The following is a 21957-nucleotide window of genomic DNA, read 5'->3' as shown; positions in this document are numbered from 1 at the left end:
GCTGACTGCAGTGGGGTTAGAACCTGTGACCTCTTGATCTGAACACCAACGCTCAACCCACTGCACTACACGCCTCCCAAACATACTACACACACATTGGTATGCTACTAGGCCAGTTCGTACACCCATTGCTGAGAAACTAATGCATATCAAAATAGTTCATAATGCAGGCTGAGAAAAGAAGAGAGAACTCGATATTTAACCTTAAAAAAAACAAGAGGAGAAGCTCATAACGTCCCAATTATATATCATGTTATATATTGTAGTACAACAATCGATAGATAGTTAGTTGTGCACATGTCTTGCACAACTTCAGATGGTCATATATTTACTTTTATTATATTTGATTTGTTATGATTTGTTTGCACGTTTTTACTTTAACATCTTCCCCCTGGATAAATGAAGTATTCTGATTCTTATCCTCAAACTCAGTTATGTAACATGCGTCTGAAGCCTTTTAAAAAAAACGTGACACGGCTCCAGGTGCTTTAAACCTGCAGGGCAACAAGTTGTAGTCTTGAAAACAGACATATAATATCCTTCTGATTGATAGCAGCACTCGTATTGTCTTTAGCATCCTTTTTTAATGCTAAATTGTTTCTTGAAGATACTTATTTTTTATTATCCTTATATATATTTCTTTTTTTCTCTTTTTTATTATGTACTTTGCAACTTATTTGTTTAGGTTGTTTATGTTCACACCATCAGATACCAAAGCAAATTCCTTCTACTGTATGTGTAAACGTACCTGGCCATAAACTTCATTCTGATTGTGATTTACATGTCAATAATAAACCTTTAGACACTTTTTGGTGTCAGCAAATGTGAAACTATTGATGCTTTTAAACTAAATCAGTCATTTCAAATATTTTCTGTAAGTTTATCAGAGCGTTTCTTGAATAAAACCAAGATAAGAAATATTTAGAATAATAAAAGGTTATTTATTTATTTATTTAAATACAGGAAGAAACTTACATAGCATATTTTTGATTTTTAAAATTATGTTTATGTTTAAATTATTCAAAACCGTCTCTCCTGATTGAAGTGCAGTTCAAAGTGCTTCACATAGACATTTCACAGAAGATTGATATCACACAGAATACAATTAGGCTACCAGTAAAAGACATAACAACAACAACAAATTGCATAGAGTAGACATATATAACAAATACATTTAGATTAAAGGTACAGGTTATGATTCCATAAACCTAATACTTGTAAGACAATACTTGTTTTTATTTATTTATGAATCATTTCCTGTTTGATGACGCTACTCACCTCTCCGTCTGTTTTGAATCACGTCACTTTATTTTTGTGTTGATCTCCTTAATTGTACTTTAATACAGGGCCGTATACATTGGGGGGGGGACATGCCACCCAATATTCAGATACGCTCAAAATGTCCCCCCCCCCCCCAATATATAGCCTAACTGATATAAAAAATTAAATTAAAAAATGCTATTCTATGACTTTTTTATTTTGGCTATTTGTATACTTGAAAATCTTTATTTTCTGTTATTGTGAACTTCACCAAAATGATATATTCTTTTCGTATGTAAATTGGTTCCGCCTTTGTTTGTTTATGCAAACCTTTATTTTGTACCCGGGGGGTGTATTTTGCTGTCGCACGTCCGAGTCCAGCTTCAGTTAGCGTTGATGCTCCAAGCAGCAGGTCAGTCATGTTTTAATTTGCCCTCCATCAGTTCTGGTATCTTTTTCTAGTTAGTAATGGTAATGTTAATGAACCCTCCGGTTTAGCTTCTTTGTGTAAATAACGTGTAGTTCTGATGTTAAAACCAAACTTTTCAGGAATAGTAGCTAGGGGAGTGATTTGTAAAATATGCATAAAGTCAAAGAAAATCTGTTTACAGTTCAGTTTCATATGGGTGTTGAGAGAGGTATCCATAGATCTCTTCATTTTGCTCTCGAAGTGCACCAGACTGATGCTTTTAACTTCAACATTTAAAATAAAATCTTCAGCATGCCCCCGGACCCCCCTAGAGGAGCCACCTGCCCACACCCCCCGTCAAATTGTCCTACCCACATTGAGGATGCTTCCTACGCCCATGCCTGAGACACAGTTTCGTGAATATTGTCGTTGTTTGCCTCCACGGGCGGGGGCATGGGGTTTGACAGGTTTTAAAGTATCCCATGTGTTAGTGAATTTTTTATATATTTTCCTTTAGAATGGCAGGAAATTAGTATTCAAATGTTGATTGAATTTTTGGTCCCCAATGTTGACTCCATGGTTACGGCCTTTAATATCAGAAGCTGTTGATCAATTACACACAAAAGCAAAACGTCAGCAGATCAAAGGTGTTTTCCGGCTGCTCCAGTTGTAACCATCACTCAACACAAAGACGGTTTCGATCCGCAGGTTCAGCGGCTTTTCTGAAATCTGTCCACCTTCATTTGTATTCCTGCGCGTGCACACACACACCCGATCAGGTTTAATCAGGTTTCACACACCTTTTTTAAAGACCTGAAGAAGAGCTTGGGTGTGCAGGAGATAGTGAATAAGGGAAGATAAATTAATTAATAATATATAATAATTAAAACATTTAAAATTAATTAAAAGAAATTTCAAAGTGAATTAAAATAATATTTAAATACATAAATCAATCAATAAATTAATAATACATTTAAAAAACAATAAATAAATAATAAAAATAAATAAAAGATTATAAAATAAATATATAAAACATGTAAAAAAAAATAAAAAAAAAGATATTAAACAATTAATAAGTGAATACAAAATATGTATATATGTAAAATAAATACAAATTAAATAAATGAAGGAATTAATTAAGAAAAGAAAAATTACAAAAGCTGTATTTTCTGTAAAATATGTAATACACTTTCTGAAAAAGCTAAAGTCAAGATGTGTCCGTGTTTGCTGCTGGAGGAACGCCCAACAGGTTTTAACTTTAAATAGTCACGTTTTTTAAATGACGCTTGTTTCCACTGTTTGTTGTGACGTCCTGTCACATTCCTTCATAATTACTCTGCATCTTTTCATCAATGCATCTGATTCAAACCTTTGAAAACGAATCCGTATAATGAATCCATTCGCACGACAATAACAAAAGCAGCCAGGAAAACACTTAACCATTGTGTTGTGATCGAAAGCTGTTACCGTTCATGGTATTCGCGGGTACATTTTGATTCATGAGTTATCTCAGTCCAAAACACACACAAAAAATGACTATCATCCAATATTGTTTTAACTACATCATAACTAACTTGTTATGAATTCATAACCATACGATCCTGTTGTAATTTAATGTTATGGACCAAAAACACATTACACCACATATTGCACACGTGCATGTGTGAGTTCAGGTTCAAGTGTTAGTGTACATATTCTTTGAGAAAGGTGGAGTTCCCGTGGGGGGAGGGGGCCAGAGGGAGGGGAGACCAGGTGCATGTTGCAAACAATTATTGTTACAGTGGATGAAGGGGGTGGGGGAGGGGTGTCTAAAGTCAAAGATGAATCTTGATTGGGCCAAATTTGACCCTGAGTCACCCAAAACAATTCTGCTGGGTCTCCCCAGACCCCAACACCAAATGATACACTTTTCTTTTTAGAGACCTTCAGACTTGGCTAAAATGGTTAAAATCTGTTTTGTAGTCTATAGCTGTTGTGGAGGATATCATGAAGCCTTGCTCCGATAAAAAACACTAGACCGTAGTTATTATATAATTTGAACTTGAAACGGCTCACGGGAGACCCGAACACAACATAACATGTTAACACAGCTCGTTAAGTTTTGACCGTCTTTGTTTTGGATACTGGGGACTTTTACGTTTAATACTTTGACTACATTTAGCTGATGATACTTATAATACACAATAGCATTATCAAGTTGTTCTCAATGTAAATCTGAAGTCCCATGCTCCTTCAACAATGCACCATATCATAAACTAAAGATAAATAGTATTAAAGGTCACCTATTATACTGTTTTACATGTTGATGTAGAGGAGACATGAAGAAGAGGGGACACATGTTGATGTAGAAGAGACATGAAGAAGAGGGGACACATGTTGATGTAGAAGAGACATGAAGAAGAGGGGACACATGTTGATGTAGAAGAGACATGAAGAAGAGGGGACACATGTTGATGTAGAAGAGACATGAGGAAGTGGATTTTGCATAATAGGTGACCTTTAAAAGGTTTTAATAGTGCAACAACAAATAGTGCAAATGATACAATGTATACATAATCAATCAATCAAAGTTTATTTCAGGATCAAGGACTCAGGACTCAGCAAAGCACATAATCAATGAATATTAGTTCTTTTAAATGTGGTTATTTACTGAAATAAGGACCTGATTACTTCTTCTATCTCTGCACAAATCTAACCAGTTTTTGAGTAGTTACTTTGCATGTTGATATAATTATTAACACATAGAAATCAATAAATGAATTATGATGTACTACGTATGAATTAAGATACCTTAACCCAGTTGCACGGAGTAAATTATGTTGATATTTTATTTGCAGGATTGCACTTGTAACAGACACTGTGATATTAATACTTTTACCTAAGGGATATTAATACTTCTTCTTGGGTTAATCTCACTAAAAGCAGCCCATAAATGCATTGATTAGGAAGTCACAAAATAAGTTAAGTGCCCCCGATAAACATTCCTGTTGTCATCTTGCAATATACTAATTTATATAAATAGTTATCACCGCAATAAACCGGTCAGAAACATGTCCTTACCATTTCTACATTGTAGATAAGATAAGATAAGATAAGATAAGATAGGACTTTATTTATCCCGAAAGGAAATTGTTGTGCCAGAGTTCCAAAAATAAAATAAACACAGCAGCATAATAATAATAACAGTGCAGTAAAAAGAGCAATGAAATATCTACAGGAAACATAGATGGTCACATAATTAATGTACATATTAACAGTATTTGGTATTTAGTAGTGCAACAAAAACCGTAATGGTAGATACGTAATTGCACGTTATTTATCGAACATTATTAATAATCATAATAATAATATTGCACATGTTGTAGGCTATAGCAGAGTGTTTTGTAATGATGGTAAAGGTATGGTATTTAGCTTTGTGCATATGACAATAAAACCTTTGAATCTTGAATCTTATGGAGAAAAAAGCATTTCTCCACAGCAGCAGCAGGGAGCAGTAATGAGCATCAAAGCTGAATACACAGCATGAAAAGCAGCACCAGAAGAAAGCAGGGGGTGTTTCACTGTTACACACCTTTCTACTTAAACCGACATTTCGGAGTCATTCTGAGTTTCTTAGGTGGACAGTAACCCGGTTTTATTGTATTTTCTACCTCACCTTGCATCCGGAGTTATTATGGACTCCATGGAGACAGTCGATCCTCCAGAGGGTACCGGGCAGGCGGACGAGCTGCTGCCCGCTCAGAAGCTCTCCAAGGCGGATGGAAAGAGACACGTCGCCGCGCTGATTCTGGCTCGCGGAGGAAGTAAAGGGATACCCCTGAAAAACATCAAGATGCTGGCCGGGGTTCCTCTGCTCGGATGGGTCCTCCGGGCTGCTGTGGAGTCTGGGGTGTTTCAGAGGTACACGCAATAATATTTACTATAAAGTGTGAGAATTAACTCCAAGAAAATCTAAAATAGTACAGCAGCCAAACCCCCTTTTTAAAGTGTGCAAGTATCAGCATTATCTGTTCATTTATTGTTGTTTATTTTACCTTTTAGCTCTTGCCTCTAGTCTTTTAATTTCTCTTATGTACAATGCCCAAATTGGGATCAATAAAGTACTTTTTATCTTATCTTATCTTAAGACCCTAAACCCCATAATGTCAAAACCCTGCCACAACCCCTTTAAACGGTGCAAGTATCAGCCTTACCTGTTGAGTTATTGTTGTAGCTTTTGCCTACCTTTTATTTACTTTATGGTTTGTGAGGTTATTTATTAATTTCTCTGTACAGCGCTTTGGTCTCGGGGTTATAAAGTGCTATAAATAAAGTTGTATTGTATTGTAAATGCAATATTTGTGTAAGTAAACTGAGAATTACCACCAAATTATCTATCTACCTACCTACCTATCTATCTATCTATCTATCTATCTATCTATCTATCTATCTATCTATCTATCTATCTATCTATCTATCTACCTCTCTACCTCTCTACCTATCTATCTATCTATCTATCTATCTATCTACCTCTCTACCTCTCTACCTACCTACCTATCTATCTATCTATCTACCTATCTATCCATCTATCTATCTATATATCTATCTATCTATCTATCTACCTCTCTACCTCTCTATCTATCTATCTATCTATCTATCTATCTATCTATCTATCTCAAAACTTGAAACCTTAAACAAAAAACCCTTTTTAAAACTGTGCAATTCAGCATTAAAATCTTATTAATGCTAATGCACCACTCTATATATTGTAGTACACATGTAATTTATTGTATTACACATGTTTATATATTGTAATACACATGTGTACTTCTTATGTTCTCAAATATGTAGTGTGTGGAATTGGTCCATGATAAGAATTTAAAGTGATTTATAGTAGTAAAAGATGAAAGCGCTAACTAACAGTTTATACAAGACCAGCGCTGTCGATGAATCAAATAACAAATTTTCCGAATTTATTTGGATTAATTTGGAGTTTTTCTGGGGTGTTCTTCTTTAAATACTTCTTTACTTTGACCTAAGTATCACAGGGTTGTATTAGTACTTTTAGTCCCTAGAGAAAGGTATGTTGCACATGATAGAAAAACATGAAAGAAAACAGACTATTAGCACACGAGTAAAGCAATGAAAGTATATGTGAAGAGATGATTGCAAACATGGTATAACTAGGGCTGCAAGATATTAAATACGTATTGGAATCGCAGCCAAAAATACTTCCAATCTCGCAGTTACAATCTCAATCAGAATAATCCCAATTAGTCATTTTTTCCAAATTTGGCAGCCCTACATATAACCCTAATATCAATAATAACACACTTTTATCTGTCTTAGTGTTTGGGTGTCCACCGACCACGATGAGATTGAAAAGGTGGCGAAAGTTTGGGGAGCGCAGGTCCACCGCAGGAGTCCGGAGGTTTCCAAAGACTCTTCTTCATCCCTGGAAACCATCCAGGAGTTCTCCAGACTCAATCCGGGTACGTACACACCAACCAGGATGTGTGTGTGGGTGGGGGTGTGTTTGATCAGAGACACGGTGTCCAGAGTATTCCTACACTCTGGTACTTCTACTTTACTCAAGAACAAGATCTGAGTACTTCTACTTTTACTCTAGAACAAGATCTGAGTACTTCTACTTTTACTCAAGAACAAGAGCTGAGTACTTCTACTTTTATTCAAGTACAAGATCTGAGTACTTCCACTTTTACTCAAGTACAAGATCTGAGTATTTCCACTTTTACTCAAGTACAAGATCTGAGTACTTCTACTTTGACATTTGCTACTTTAAGTATATTTTGATGCTAATACTTTTCTACTTTTGCTTGAGTAACATTTTGAATGCAGGACTTTTACTGTAACAGAGTATTCCTACACTCTGGTACTTCTACTTTTACTCAAGTACAAGATCTGAGTACTTCTACTTTTACATTTGCTACTTTAAGTATATTTTGATGCTAATACTTTTCTACTTTTGCTTGAGTAACATTTTGAATGCAGGACTTTTACTGTAACAGAGTATTCCTACACTCTGGTATTTCTACTTTTACTCAAGTACAAGATCTGAGTACTTCTACTTTTACTCAAGCACAAGATCTGACTACTTCTCCCACCTCTGCATACTAATTGCATTTTCTTTAGGTATTGTATAACTTCTGTAAACAACTGCATTGTGTTGCCTCTACAATTACAGTAAATCTGATCTGTCAGTTTACCTTACAAACAGGGGGAAAGCCCCGAAATAAATCTGTGTTCCTTTACTGAGGAGGAAGTAGAGATGGCAGATCAATAACAGTGAAGTGCAGAGGTGGGAAGTAGTGGAGTACAAATACTTTGTTACTGTACTTAAGTACATTTTTCTGGTATCAGTACTTTACTCCACTACTTATTTTTCTGACGACTTTTTACTTTTACTTCTTACATTTTGAACACAAATACCTGTACTTTCTACTTCTTACATTTTGAACACAAATACCTGTACTTTCTACTTCGTACATTTTGAACACAAATACCTGTACTTTCTACTTCTTACATGTTGAACCCAAATACCTGTACTTTCTACTTCTTACACGTTGAACACAAATACCTGTACTTTCTACTTCGTACATTTTGAACACAAATACCTGTACTTTCTACTTCTTACATGTTGAACACAAATACCTGTACTTTCTACTTCTTACATTTTGAACCCAAATACCTGTACTTTCTACTTCTTACATGTTGAACACAAATACCTGTACTTTCTACTTCTTACATTTTGAACCCAAATACCTGTACTTTCTACTTCTTACATGTTGAACACAAATACCTGTACTTTCTACTTCTTACATTTTGAACCCAAATACCTGTACTTTCTACTTCTTACATATTGAACTCAAATACCTGTACTTTCTACTTCTTACATTTCCCAAACAGGCTGGTTCCTTTAGTTTGAATGTGTGTTTGGTGGCGTGATCATTATTATTTAGAGTCATTGCGTGCCTATTGATTTGAACACGATCCGTGTATCCATCATTTCCTGGTCTTCTCTAAAGAAGAGGGACCAATGAAAACGTTGTCATGTTGCCGTTGTTCAGCATGGAAACATTCATTAGCTAACAATGACATTATTGTTCTATTAATATAAAGGGAGGTCAGGTACTCTTTAAAACAGCTGCTAGTTATGGGTACTTTTTACTTAAGTACATTTCAAAGCCCTCTTTACTTTTACTTGAGTAAAGAAGTTTAGTCAGTACTTCTACTTTTACCAGAGTATTTTTAAACACAAGTACCTGTACTTCTAAGGATGTGTGTACTGTTGCCCTCTCTGGTGTCCAGCAGCTGTTTGACTCTGTGTTTCTTCAGAGGTGGATGTGATCTGCAACCTCCAGGCGACATCCCCCTGCCTCCACCCGTTCCACCTGAAGGATGCGCTGGAGCTGATCACGGAGCAGGGGTACGACTCCGTGTTCTCCGTGGTGCGCAGACACCAGTTTCGCTGGAAGGAGACCAAGCAAGGATGTGAGTTAAAGCTGTCCTATCATTCAAAGTGTAAAGGTTTTATTGTCATATGCACAAGGCTACAGTGTAGAAATGGCAATGAAAATCGTATGAAACAATCCAACATATGTAATAAAATACAAAAATACAAAATAAAAAGTAGTGTAAAAAAGTCTATATATGCACTTTTTGATGTCTTTTAGAATCAGCGTTTCTCTAACAGAGCTGATCAGAGGTATATGATGGATGTCTAAAATGCACGATATGTTTGGTATTTTGAGCAAAACACATCATAGACATGTTTCTTTATATATTTGTATATATCTGAGACTCATAATATATGTCTAAGAATAGTATAATAGGAGACCTTTAATACCTGTTCTATACAGCGGATGGAAAAATAGATAAACCTTTTTTCAACAGTGCAAGAGATTGTTTGTTTAATGTAATTTAAATCTCTATTGTCACATGGCAATAACATGCTGTTTACAACAACATTACAATCATGTAACAAAAGGCCAGCCAGGCAATACAAAACAAAAATAAAATAAAAGTGATTTATGAGTTCGCTAAATCAATCATGTAGGTAAATTATTCTTGATACTTGAAAATGCTTTAAGAAACACAACAGCCTCCATCACAGCTCTCCAGAGGGTTTCATTTATTTTGTTAGCAGCTCATTCCTTAAAACAAAAGCCTCAGATTGCTGATAATAAGAGGAAATATGAAGGGTGTATTTCATGCTTGTTATGTAATTAATTTAAAGGTCACCTATCATGCTATTTTTAGGCAATAGCATAGGTCTCAGATATATAAAAATATATAAAAAACATGTCTATGAAGTGTTTTGCTCAAAATACCAAACAGATCATCCATTCTAGCCATGCCTCATATCCCGCTATTTCACTTCCTGTTTCAAAAGTGCTGATTTGGGGTATAAAGCTTTACAAAATTGATACAAAATATAAAAGGAGGGGGCTGAGCTCATGCGGGACCCGGCAGCTACCGTCTAAACTAAATGCTGCCGTGATGAAACGCCATATCATGGATTATCAAGGATTATTTCTGAAACAGTATGGAGCTCAAAGGCTTTCTCTCTTGCCGGTTATACCACAAGGTGAGTTCCTTTTTATTTCCTGCTTCTTCACACACATGCTCTCCAGTACAGGTTAGCTCTGAGTGTTAGCGATGCTAATGTAAACGCCGACCATATTACGTCCGAAACAGTCGGGCATTGTTTCTGATAGCAACTTTTCTGATAGGGCCGTGGGTCCACATTTCCGATATTACGTCATATCGGACGCAAATCTGGATCAGCTCCGTTGTAGCCCCGTTTTTAGAGATTTGGGTACGGAGGAAAAGAGAGAGGGTTTTATTTTCTGACGCTGCGTGAGTTCCCCGACACACCGGGGACACATCTTTATGTATAAAAGACATCAAAAAGTGCATTTTGCATGATAGGTCCCCTTTAAGTTATTTGGCTTTTTCTTCACATGTATATTTCAGAAGTGCAATATAAGACAAGCACACGTTTCATGTGTGGGCCATATTTCATTATACTTTTTTAATTAGTTTGGACACCCCTGTTTTAGAGACTAAGAACGTAAGGGTAAGGTAAGGCAAGTTTATTTATATAGCACCTTTCAACACAAGGCACTTCAAAGTGCTTTACAAAAATGAAAGACATTAAGAAAATGGCATTTAAAAACAGTTATTAAAAAGCAAAGGTAATAAACATTAAAATAAATAATACATGAATAGTAGGGTACCATAACTGTAGTGGAAACGGAGGCTGAAGGATTTGGACATAATTGCGTTTCTCTAGAATTGCAATTGCCATATGATTCACGATTTTTGAGAGATTGATTATTTTTGTCGGTGAGTGTATGTATACTCTACTTTTCAAGATTTCAACAGCAGTTTATTACAAGTTAATAAATACATGAAAATGTAAGTTAAGACACACAGGAAGACATGGAACAACAAAACAGTTGATTTAAAAACGGAAATAAAAATCAAGTAGGGTGGATGAAGGAAGGGTCTGATCAATTAAGAGTCCTTTTTTTGTGTGAAAACAGAGTATATTATGGGGGTTTTGCAGCCGTATGTTGTGATATTTTTGGGAGAAGCTTTTCTTTCTTTCATTGTATAATGACATTAAATGATTCTATTCTATTCTATATCTTTTACAGCCACAGTCAGAATTGGAAAGCCAAACGCCTGAAGGGGAAACATTTTACAACTAAGTCTGAGCCTCAAGTTGTGAAACATGATTCCACATAAACTGAGATGTTCTCATGATAAAAATCTCTACCTATTTGATGAAACATCTGATGCATTCACCTCCACGGAAAGTGCACTGTAGTTGACTGGATCTTAAATGATTGCACCAGCTCCTGTCGTTCCTCACACTTCCTTCTCACTTTCCCTCTTATTCCACTGACGGAAAACACTTTTAAATTCACAGAAAGTCGATCACACAGAATCAGATTGTAGTCCTCGCTCCCTCTGAATGCAGCAGAACAGGTATTAGCTTTAGGTCTTGTCTTTGTAGTATAAAAACACTGCATGTACTGTATTTTAAAACCTCCGGGCGTATCTACGTAGGGAACATCTAACAGGTAAAACACGTTAAAACCGGTTTGATAGATAGTGAAAGAGACATTGCATCCTCCAATCATCAGGGTACCAGGAAATGATTCAGCGTTACTGCAGTTTGTAAAAACGATGCGAATTTAAAAAATAGTTAACAATAGGATCCTATGCTAAGACTTTTCTTTGAAATAACAATATGGGAGTATTATGTTGTAGTTTTAGACATTTAGTCATGTGAATATCACAATGGAATAAATTGTTTGCATAGTTTATCGTAGTAGAAAATTCTGACACAGGATAAAATAGGATTATCACACAACCCAACTACCAGACTATAATCTGCTACTCTTGTATTTAAAAACAAAAACACAACACTAGACAACTAAATATAACTTTGGGATAGATGCTTCTGCTTAAAATGATTTATGTCGCTAAATATTGTAGATATTGCATATTATCAGAGGTCGGAAGTAACTAAGTACATTTACTCAAGTACTGAAGCACAATTTTGAGGTACTTGTACTTGAGTTGTACTCCAACAACAGTGCAACACAATAAGGAGGCGTGTGGTGCAGTGGGTTGTCCGTAGGTGTTGGGATCAGGGGGGTCACAGGTTCAAACCCCACTGCAGTCAGCATGTCATTGTGTCCCTGAGACACTTCACCCCAAATTGCTCCTGTGGCGCAGTGGATAGAGCCTTGGTGTTGGGATCAGGGGGTCACAGGTTCAAACCCCACTGCAGTCAGCATGTCGTTGTGTCCCTGAGACACTTCACCCCAAATTGCTCCTGTGGCGCAGTGGATAGAGCCTTGGTGTTGGGATCAGGGGGTCACAGGTTCAAACCCCACTGCAGTCAGCATGTCGTTGTGTCCCTGAGACACTTCACCCCAAATTGCTCCTGTGGGGGTTGTCCACAGTATTGAGTATGTAAGTCGCTTTGGATAAAAGCGTCTAACAAGTAACATGTAATGTAATAAAACAGATAAAATAGTGCAAGTAAATACAATAGAATATAAAACAGTCCTGATGCTCTTCTAGGTAATCATACATCCAGCTGCAGTTGGGATACCTTTGTTATCATGTGGACTCTGATATTGGAAGAGTACATTCAGTATTTTCCCAACATTAACCTTTTTTGTTTGTTTTCTCCCCCTCTTCTTCTCCTCCAGCTGGAGAAAAGACGCTCCCCTTGAACCTGAGCCCGAAAAATCGCCCCCGCCGGCAGGACTGGGACGGAGAGCTGTGTGAGAACGGATCCTTCTACTTCACCACCAAGGAGATGCTGCTAACGGAACAGATACTACAGGTAAACACACACGTTTTTCATTTTTTTACAAACACAAACAATGACATCCACAAATACAGATATTAACAAATGAGTTGGCAATCCACGATAATATACAACATTTGACTTACTAATACGTAACCATCTAGGTCAGGGGTGTCAAACTCAAGGCCCGGGGGCCAAATCCGGCCCGCGACTTCATTTTCTGTGGCCCCACAAGAACTTGCAAGAAATATGATATGTTTATTATACGGTTACATGATGATTTACAGAAGCACGTTGCCCATAAACTACATGTCCCACAATGCATCTCAAATTTGACTTTTCTCAGAATTTGACTTTTTTTTATTGTTTTCCAGAATTTGGCTTTTCTTTTTAAATCATTTTGTGACATTCTCACTGAAGAGACTTGCAATTATTTGCCCTAGACTTCTGCTTTCAGACGTAGTTAATTATGAAGTTATTACCCTATCTGATAATAATCCAATGCAGAGGCAATAATGTAATATAATACATTATTTTATATATATTAAATATTTATATATGTATTTTTATATAGTCTTAAAGTTACAACCGGCCCTTTGAGTGCAACCATAATGCTAATGTGGCCCGAGATGAAAATGAGTTTGACACCCCTGATCTAGGTAGTAAAAAACAAAGACACACCAGGTGACAAGACGAGAAAAAATGAATCAATTATAATAATCAAATGCATTTAAAGACAAACATAAATGCACTCAGCAATACAACCATTTCCAACCATTTACTTTTTAAACTCTATACTTGATAAGTGAGGAGTAAAAAGTACAATATCTGCTTCCAAAGTGAAGTGGAGTAGAATGAAATACTGCGGTTCAAGTCATAAAAGTACATGTCACATGGACAAATTATGTATCTAATATATCATATTCCAATTACTTGTATATAGACTCTCCTTGCACTATTTAAACTATTTGATCAGTTTTATTGTGCTGTACTGTTGGAGGAGCCTGCGACCTGTAGCTATGTACACATGACAATAAAAGCCTTGAATCTTGATTTTCCGCTCTCCTCTCTTTAGGGCGGGAAGGTGGCGTACTACGAGATGCTGCCGGAGTACAGCGTGGACATCGACGTGGACATCGACTGGCCTGTGGCGGAGCAGAGAGTCCTCAGGTACTAATATTAATATAATAATAATCTTTATTTGTATAGCACCTTATATATAGCAGGTAGACTTATACAGAAAACCTGTGCAGCAGATCACTTTTTATAATCTTTTATAACTCAATCTAATCTTTAGGGACTGGTTAGTTATCAGAAACGAGGGAAAGATATCGTAAGTACGACACTGTTTTCACACATACATGTAAATATATCTGATATGCATATATGTTCATTTGAATTCATTTCTTATTTTATAGTTACTTAACTGTAAATAATTGTATTTTTATCTTTGATTTGATCTTTAATTGTGTTAATCCGTGTGAATCTTTGCTGTCCTGTTTTTCATTCTTACCCTGTTGCTGTTAAGGCCCTGACACACCAAACTGACAAACTGACAAATAACACGTCCCGACCGACCCGACTGTTGTGTCGCCTCACGTCTCCTGCGTCTTGGCCAAACAGTCGCACTGGAACACACCGCAAAGATTTCAGCCGACGGCCAAGTAGCACGTACGCACTGCGCATGCGTGAGTGGCAATAACTCTCCTTACCAGCAGGAGGCGGTAGTGTGTATTCGTCATTCAAAAGAGGCAACCGGAAGACAGACTGCGTGATATATACAAATAGCGTGTGCGTTCCATTTTCACTCTCGTCCATCGAAAACGTGTTTCTCAATGTCGAGTAAAGCTGCTCCAGAGCCACTATTTCAAGCATACTACGTCATCGAGTGCCGCCGAAGGACTGTTCCAATGTCCAGCATACTTGGAAATCTACCGAGCCCGGCGTACTTCGTAGCGAGAAATTTCAAGGCTGCACATGAGTAGACTCCGCGGTCTTAAAATCCCCACAATGCTTTGCGCACGGACCAACTTCCCCAAATCTGTGGCGGAAAATGTAAGGCGGGGCCTCTCATATGACGCACACCTGCACACTTGCTCGCCTGTTCCACTCTTCGTTTTCCGAATACCAGGAAGTATTCTTGCCTCGCTTCTGAAGCAAGACCCTCGGAAGACATGTGATACCAAGCAAGCGTACTCGACATTGAGAAACACCCAGAGTCTGACTCCCGCCTGCTCCAGCCTGATCCAAATAAGGGCAAAGAGGCGGAGCCGAGGCGGCATAAGATAAGTCCGATATTTAAATGAAGAATACTCTACCAGGCACCAACACAACACGTCCGAGTTCAAGTTGTGTTCCCCGGATCAGCCTCGCAGCTGAGCCCCTGTAGCATCCTGGAGCTAACAGAGCTAACGGAGCTAGCAGAGGGACAGAAAGCTAGAAGCAGCAGTCAACGCAGAGACCTGTCCATCAAAGTGACCACGCCCTAATTTAGGGCTCGGCCGGAGCAAACGCACACACCCGCAGCCAGGTCTGTGTGTGTGCTCGGACCGGGCCCGGGCCTCGCCGAGTCGCCGTGTCCCGCTGTCTCAGGCTGAGTCCAGGCTGAGAAATCCGCGGAGCTGCAGCTGAGAAAAATAAGGCTGGCTGAGTGTGTGTGTGTGTGTGTGTGTGTGTGTGTGTGTGTGTGTGTGTGTGTGTGTGTGTGAGGAGCTCACATTTGGACCAAAAGGTCCATTTGGATCGTCGTTACGTCACTTGGTTCCCGGAAGAAAAAAATGGAAATAGAAAAATGTCCAACGAGGCGTTCTGGGGCAGCATAGACGGGTCTTTTCTATGTTAGAGTTTTACTCGCTACAGGGTGTACTTTGAGGGTTTGTGACTTTGCAGACCGTTCACATGCATAAAAAGCTACACAAGAGGAGGGGTAATAACCAGAAAATCATGACATGGGACCTTTAAGTTAAATATTTTCTTAGATATAATCATACTGTGAGTTTTGGGAGTAATAACTTGATTTGTTTCCAATTCCTTCTAACCTTTGTCCTCTCTCTCTCTCTCTCTCTCCTCAGGTTTGGTTATTTCGGAGCCCCCTCCCCAGAGGTGGTGCGTCTGATGTTCTGCAACATCTCTGGATGTTTGACGGGGGGACGCATCTTCATGTCTGTGTCCGGGGAGGAGATGGTGTCCATCAACATCCGAGACACCAGGGGAATCCGCATGCTGCAGAAAGAGGACATCGAGGTGGGAGTTTGTCCAAAATAATGCACCGTTGCTTCATCTCGTGTCCTTCATCTCGTGTCCTTCATCTCGTGTCCTTCCTGCCCACTGGAATATCTCTATATAACACATCTCCTCTGGCTGGAAGAGAGCTCTTTTCTTTTTTTTATTTGATTACTGTACAAACTTAAGCAGTGTCAAATTGATAAACAAAAATATTAATACATAAGTATGTGTAGACAATATCTTTATTTTATTTGTATTACTGCACATATCTTATTCCATTATATTTCAATATAAATACTGCTATATTTAATTTTTACTATATTTTTTTAATGTTATTATAGTTTTCTTAAAATAGTTCTCTGTGTGTTTTTAGTTTTACTTTTATGTTTGCACCACGACACCAAGTCAAATTCCTCGTGCATGTCATCCTACCTGGTAATAAACCAGTTTCTGATTCTGACACACTGACCTCTCTTCTCCACAGGAATATGGAGCTTTTTATTTATTCAAAATGTGGCAAATGTAGTATCTTTTTAAGTCTCTACACACAACATCTATTGTTACTACTCTCCGTTACTTTGGGAGAGTTGTTCCTTGTTACTGTAGTGTTAGGAAACATCTCACTGGTCACCGGCTTGAGCCAGTGAGAAATGTTGACTTTTTCTCAAAATCTCAAAAGTCTGACTTTTTCTCAAAATCTCAAAAGTCTGACTTTTTCTCAAAATTTAAAAATTCGGACTTTTTCTCAAAATCTAAAAATTCTGATTTTTTTCCCCCTCAAAATTCTGACTTTCTCTCAAAATTCGGGCTTTTTTCAAAATTCAGAATTTTTCTCAAAATTCAGACTTTTTTTCAAAACGTTGACTTTTTCTCAAAATGTTAACTTTTTCTCAAAATCTCAAAATTCTGACTTTTTCTCAAAATCTCAAAATTCTGACTTTTTCTGAATACTTAAAAATGTTCATAATCCCTCGTCACCGGCTTGAGCTTCAATCTCAGGATCCATGTATTTATGATCCTCTCCAGAATGGAAGTAGTCATCACATACAGAGCATCAACTAGTTCCTGAACCGTGTCCTTCACATGCTGATATCCAAGAGAGGGAGTTACACAGTCACAAGATGGAGGAATAGAAAGCAGTATTCAATGTTTACTTCAGATTAGCTCCACGTCAGAAATGAGCATGCTTGTCATATGTCTATCTCCATAGAGGCTGAATCATCATGTTAATCACATAGCTATCATATGCCTCAAACAGTCCTGATGCTCTTCTAGGTAATCATACATCCTGTCATGTACACAGCTACAGTTGGGATACCTTTGTTATCATGTGGACTCTCATATTGGAAGAGGACATTCAGTATTTTCCCAACATAAAGCTATGTACAAATGACAATAAAAGCCTTGAATCTTAAAATGTGACCGCTCACTGACCTCTCTTCTTCTCCACCAGGTGGTGCTGCTCACCTCCGACATGGACCCGGTGGCTATGCTGCTGACGGATCGTCTGACGGAGAGGACGGGCTGCCGGGTGGTGCAGGTCGGAGACGAGCCCCTCCACTTGCTGAGGAAGATGGTGGAGGAGAAGAAGCTGGACTGGAAGGACGTGGCGTATATGGGTAAAGACACCTCTTTACAAGAATATAGAGCTTTTTAGTTTATTCAAAATGTTGCAATTGTAGTAGCTATACACACAACATCTATTGTTCTTTGTTACTGCGAGGGGTCTAAGGACATTGACATATTGGGATTAGGGGTGCAACAACTAATCGATTTAATCGATTAAAATCGATGACCAAATTAGTTGCCAACTAATTCAGTCGTCGATTCGTTGGTGACGTCATCACGTGTGTTTCACAGGCAGTTAAGCTCCAACATTATCGGTCTTTTTATCGGTACAGGAGACATTTAAAACATATATGTAAAATGTATTATTGCTACATAAACATTATATCGCAGTCTCAGTGTCGCCAACTCCCTTTCTAACATGCAATAAGACTACAAAATGCGTCTATGATGTATTTTCGATCTTTCCAATCCAGACAAGAGATCTCTCTCCCCTGTCTGTGTGCGAGGGGGCGGGGCAGTTTACACACACGCTCTGCAACATGCATGCAACACACACACACACACCCGGCTACATGCAGCAACACACACACACGGAGGAGATGGCGGAGAGAAGCGCTCCGAGGTGTGGTTAAACTTTACCCGTCTCGATGTGGACAATGCTCGTTACCAAAAGTGCAATAAGAGTTTAGCATGTCAGGGCGGTAACACGAGCAATCTGTCTAAACATTTAGCAAAAGTGCTCCACATTCAGACGGAGAAATGCACCGGGTTCGACTGTCTTTCTAGTGGCTCTGTAGCCCCGTCCACGAGTAACGTTTCCACGTCAGGTGTTATGTATGCTAGCAGCAACACACGGAGCTAACTCAATTATATAAACATGGGTTAATGATTAGAGGGAACTGAGTTATTTAGTTTGTTAAAGTTTCAGCTATTCTGTTTACAGTTCTGTCATCACATTATTTAATATGATTTGTTAAAACATTGTTGTTTCTTTTGATGTGAAATATTATTTATTTAATTTAAAATAAAAAGCAATGTTAATGTTGTTCGCAATTTGTTTAGTTAGTTTACCTTATTTCTTTTCAAAAGAACCGTTAAGAGTACCGTTAAAGGACCGGATCGATAAGCGGTATCGATAAAAGTAGTAGTACCGTTTAAAACCTTAACGATCCGAATAATCGATTACTCGTTTCGTTAATCGATAATCAAATGAGTCGTTTGTTGCAGCCCTAATTGGGATGTATAAATAAAGAGTGCTGGGCTCAAGTGTCAAAAAGTTTCATAAAAACGCAATTAATGCACACAAAAATAGTACTTATAGCATAGTATAGTATATTGTGATTGCTAAGTATCATTTGATAAGGTCTTTCACTACAGGTTGATCCAACCTTGTAAATAAAGCAATGCAGACCCATAACAACAACAACAACAACAACAACAACAACATCTAAATGTTTCCAAATATTTTTAGTTTTTTTTACTCAGAAACTCAGAAATGTATTTTTTCTATCTTGTAAATGTGTCTTTATTCTCAGAGGATATCCAAGTTTATTCCTCATTAATTTACAACTTTAATCTCTGAATATAACCCCCCCCCCCCTTCCCCAGCTACATCACTATTATTTTTGAACCAACAAAGGCTTTTTTACGCCGCCCTAGCTAAAGCTAATTTAGTCATCCAAGAACATTTTTGTAACAATTTAAACTGCTGGTTATATTGCAAATACAACTCAGTGCCATCTAGTGGTGTGCATGTATTCAGATTCTCATGCAACAGGCCTCTGGTGTTTTCTCTACCAGAGGCCTGTACTACGAAGCTGGATTTTCGCTTAGCTGGCTAAATTCAGGGAAATCTCGGGCTTTCCGGTCCTACGACGCTGGTTCTCTTTTTAGCAGGCTACATTTCCATGGTAACTTATGCTGAGCGGCAAACCTGCTCCGGAGCAGGTTAGGTGGCAGGCTAAGAGATCAACTCAGTTAAAGCACCGCCTGCTGACCAATCAGAGCTCCGTGTGCGGAGTTTAAAGCTATCAAGTCATATTACAGGATAGAGGAAATACAGAAAAACTGCCGTTGCAGGAAAGACTGCCGGCCAAAATCAACTGACTGTGTGAACGTGAATATTAATAGAATATCCCCTCCCATCTTCAGAGCAATCTGACTATTATAACATTAGCGTTAAGAAAGCTTACTTAAATATCTGCCACAACATAAGTAACCGGATCAGAGTAACATTAAGTACAGTCCGCGGCACTGTGAGTGCAGACGTCGATGTGTCCCATTATCATTCATATCATATCACATCATAATGTATCATATATTTCCTTATTTGAGTCAGCTTCTTGAGCCGTATCTGGCCGTGCAACACTCACAGTGTCACATACTGTATGCAGAAGTATTATTTTAAGCAACACATTAAGTTGACGAAACACTCGAGTCAAATTCTCCTAATTAAAGTCAGATCCACTCGTGTCTTGGACGGGGCAGTGATTTCATAAACCTGTTAATGTACGCATTCAAACACTTTTTCTTTTACCAGCTGTATTCACCTTGCAGGTGCAGCTATGTGGCTTTTATCCTGGGTAAAGTGTTTAAGTCATGGATGTTTAAAGTTTAACTTCCTCATATTTGACTAATATTAAAGTTCACTTTTCATTCAGGAAGTATGACGCTGCGCTGTCAGTACGCTTCTCCGTGTTTGAGATTGGTCGAATGCTCCAAATACCACCCCTTTCATGTGAACGTGCACCGAACTAGATAGGACACGGCGGCTTGAGCGATCCACTTGATATCCAGCGTCGTAGTACAGTTTAGCGCCAGCGCGTATGTTTTGGATTACGCCAACCGGCTAACTCCAACATATCCAGGTTAGGTTGAACCAGCTTCGTAGTACAGGCCTCAGAAAATGATGGATACACGGATCGTGTTCAAATCAATAGGCACGCAATGACTCTAAATAATAATGATCACGCCACCAAACACACATTCAAACTAAAGGAACCAGCCTGATTGGGAAATGTAAGAAGTAGAAAGTACAGGTATTTGTGTTCAACATGTAAGAAGTAGAAAGTACAGGTATTTGTGTTCAAAATGTAAGAAGTAGAAAGTACAGGTAATTGTGTTCAACATGTAAGAAGTAGAAAGTACAGGTATTTGTGTTCAACATGTAAGAAGTCAAAGTAAGAAGTCGTCAGAAAAATAAGTAGTGGAGTAAAGTACTGATACCAGAAACATGTACTTAAGTACAGTAACTAAGTATTTGTACTCCACTGCTTCCCACCTCTGCTCTCTCCATATGAAAACATGAGTTTTAATGTCTCTCTGATTTATCTTTCCCCCTCTCAGGAAGCGACCAGCAGGACGTCAACTGTCTGAATCTCGCGGGGATGAGTGCGGTTCCTGGAGACGCTCCAAATGTCGCCATAAACGCCTCGAAGTACACCTGCCGCAAAATGGGGGGGGGCGGGCGCTCTGCGGGAGTTCGCCGAACACATCCTGCTGCAGAAAGAGAAGGCAAAGTCTCACAGAGAGCAGCACCGCATCGACCGCATCAACTTCTGAACATCACAGAGAGAGATTAAATGCTGAAGATTGACCTCTGTTTACAATCAGATCTGGAGACGTGCGATGATTTAAAATGCATGCTCTTCAGACATTTTTCAAAAAGAAGGAATATAAGTAATGTGAAGATGATATAAAATAATATAAACGGTATAAGAAGTATCCCTATAACTCAAACTACTACACCAGAATCTGCTGGACACTACACCACTATTTATTTTTGCAAGTGGTAGCCTTTTTTTAAAGCAACACTATTTGCTTTAACTTTTGATCATATGTCCACAAGGTACATGGATGTAGCATTGTGCTAATGTTGAGTTTGAGTGCTTGGATATACATGAAGTATAGATGGTTGTTTTTTTTTTTTGTCAAGTGCCCAATTTACAGCAATGTAGTGGTTTCCTGTGTGCTTTATTCACTAATGTATGATTTATGTTTGTCCTTCGGCTCATTCATGGGATTGTGTCACTGTTTAAATTGAATCATTGTGTCTTATGTTGATTTGTTTTGTGATTTTCAATGAAGTTTAAGATATTTGAACGTTTTTGTCTTGTGTTTTTATTATGCCAACACAACTCAGCAGCACCACACAAAAAAA

At 38.1% G+C, this 21957-nt stretch overlaps 1 protein-coding gene across 1 annotated transcript; it reads left to right on the top strand.

The window, feature by feature from the left end:
• The first annotated feature begins 5203 nt into the window (after positions 1-5203).
• On the top strand, positions 5204-21510 carry LOC117498140 (N-acylneuraminate cytidylyltransferase-like). Its single transcript, XM_034150236.1, is given in 9 exon segments — positions 5204-5569; positions 6998-7140; positions 9005-9160; positions 12904-13040; positions 14080-14174; positions 16076-16247; positions 17683-17848; positions 21144-21253; positions 21255-21510. Coding segments are annotated over 9 exon segments (1311 nt in total). The 5' UTR covers positions 5204-5342; the 3' UTR covers positions 21360-21510.
• The last annotated feature ends 447 nt before the right edge of the window (positions 21511-21957 follow it).

Source organism: Trematomus bernacchii, unplaced genomic scaffold (genome assembly GCF_902827165.1).
Source record: "Trematomus bernacchii unplaced genomic scaffold, fTreBer1.1, whole genome shotgun sequence".
In the NCBI taxonomy this organism is placed as follows: Eukaryota; Metazoa; Chordata; class Actinopteri; order Perciformes; family Nototheniidae; genus Trematomus; species Trematomus bernacchii.
The sequence above is the reverse complement of the archived record's forward strand: the minus strand, read 5'-3'. Positions and strand labels throughout refer to the sequence as shown.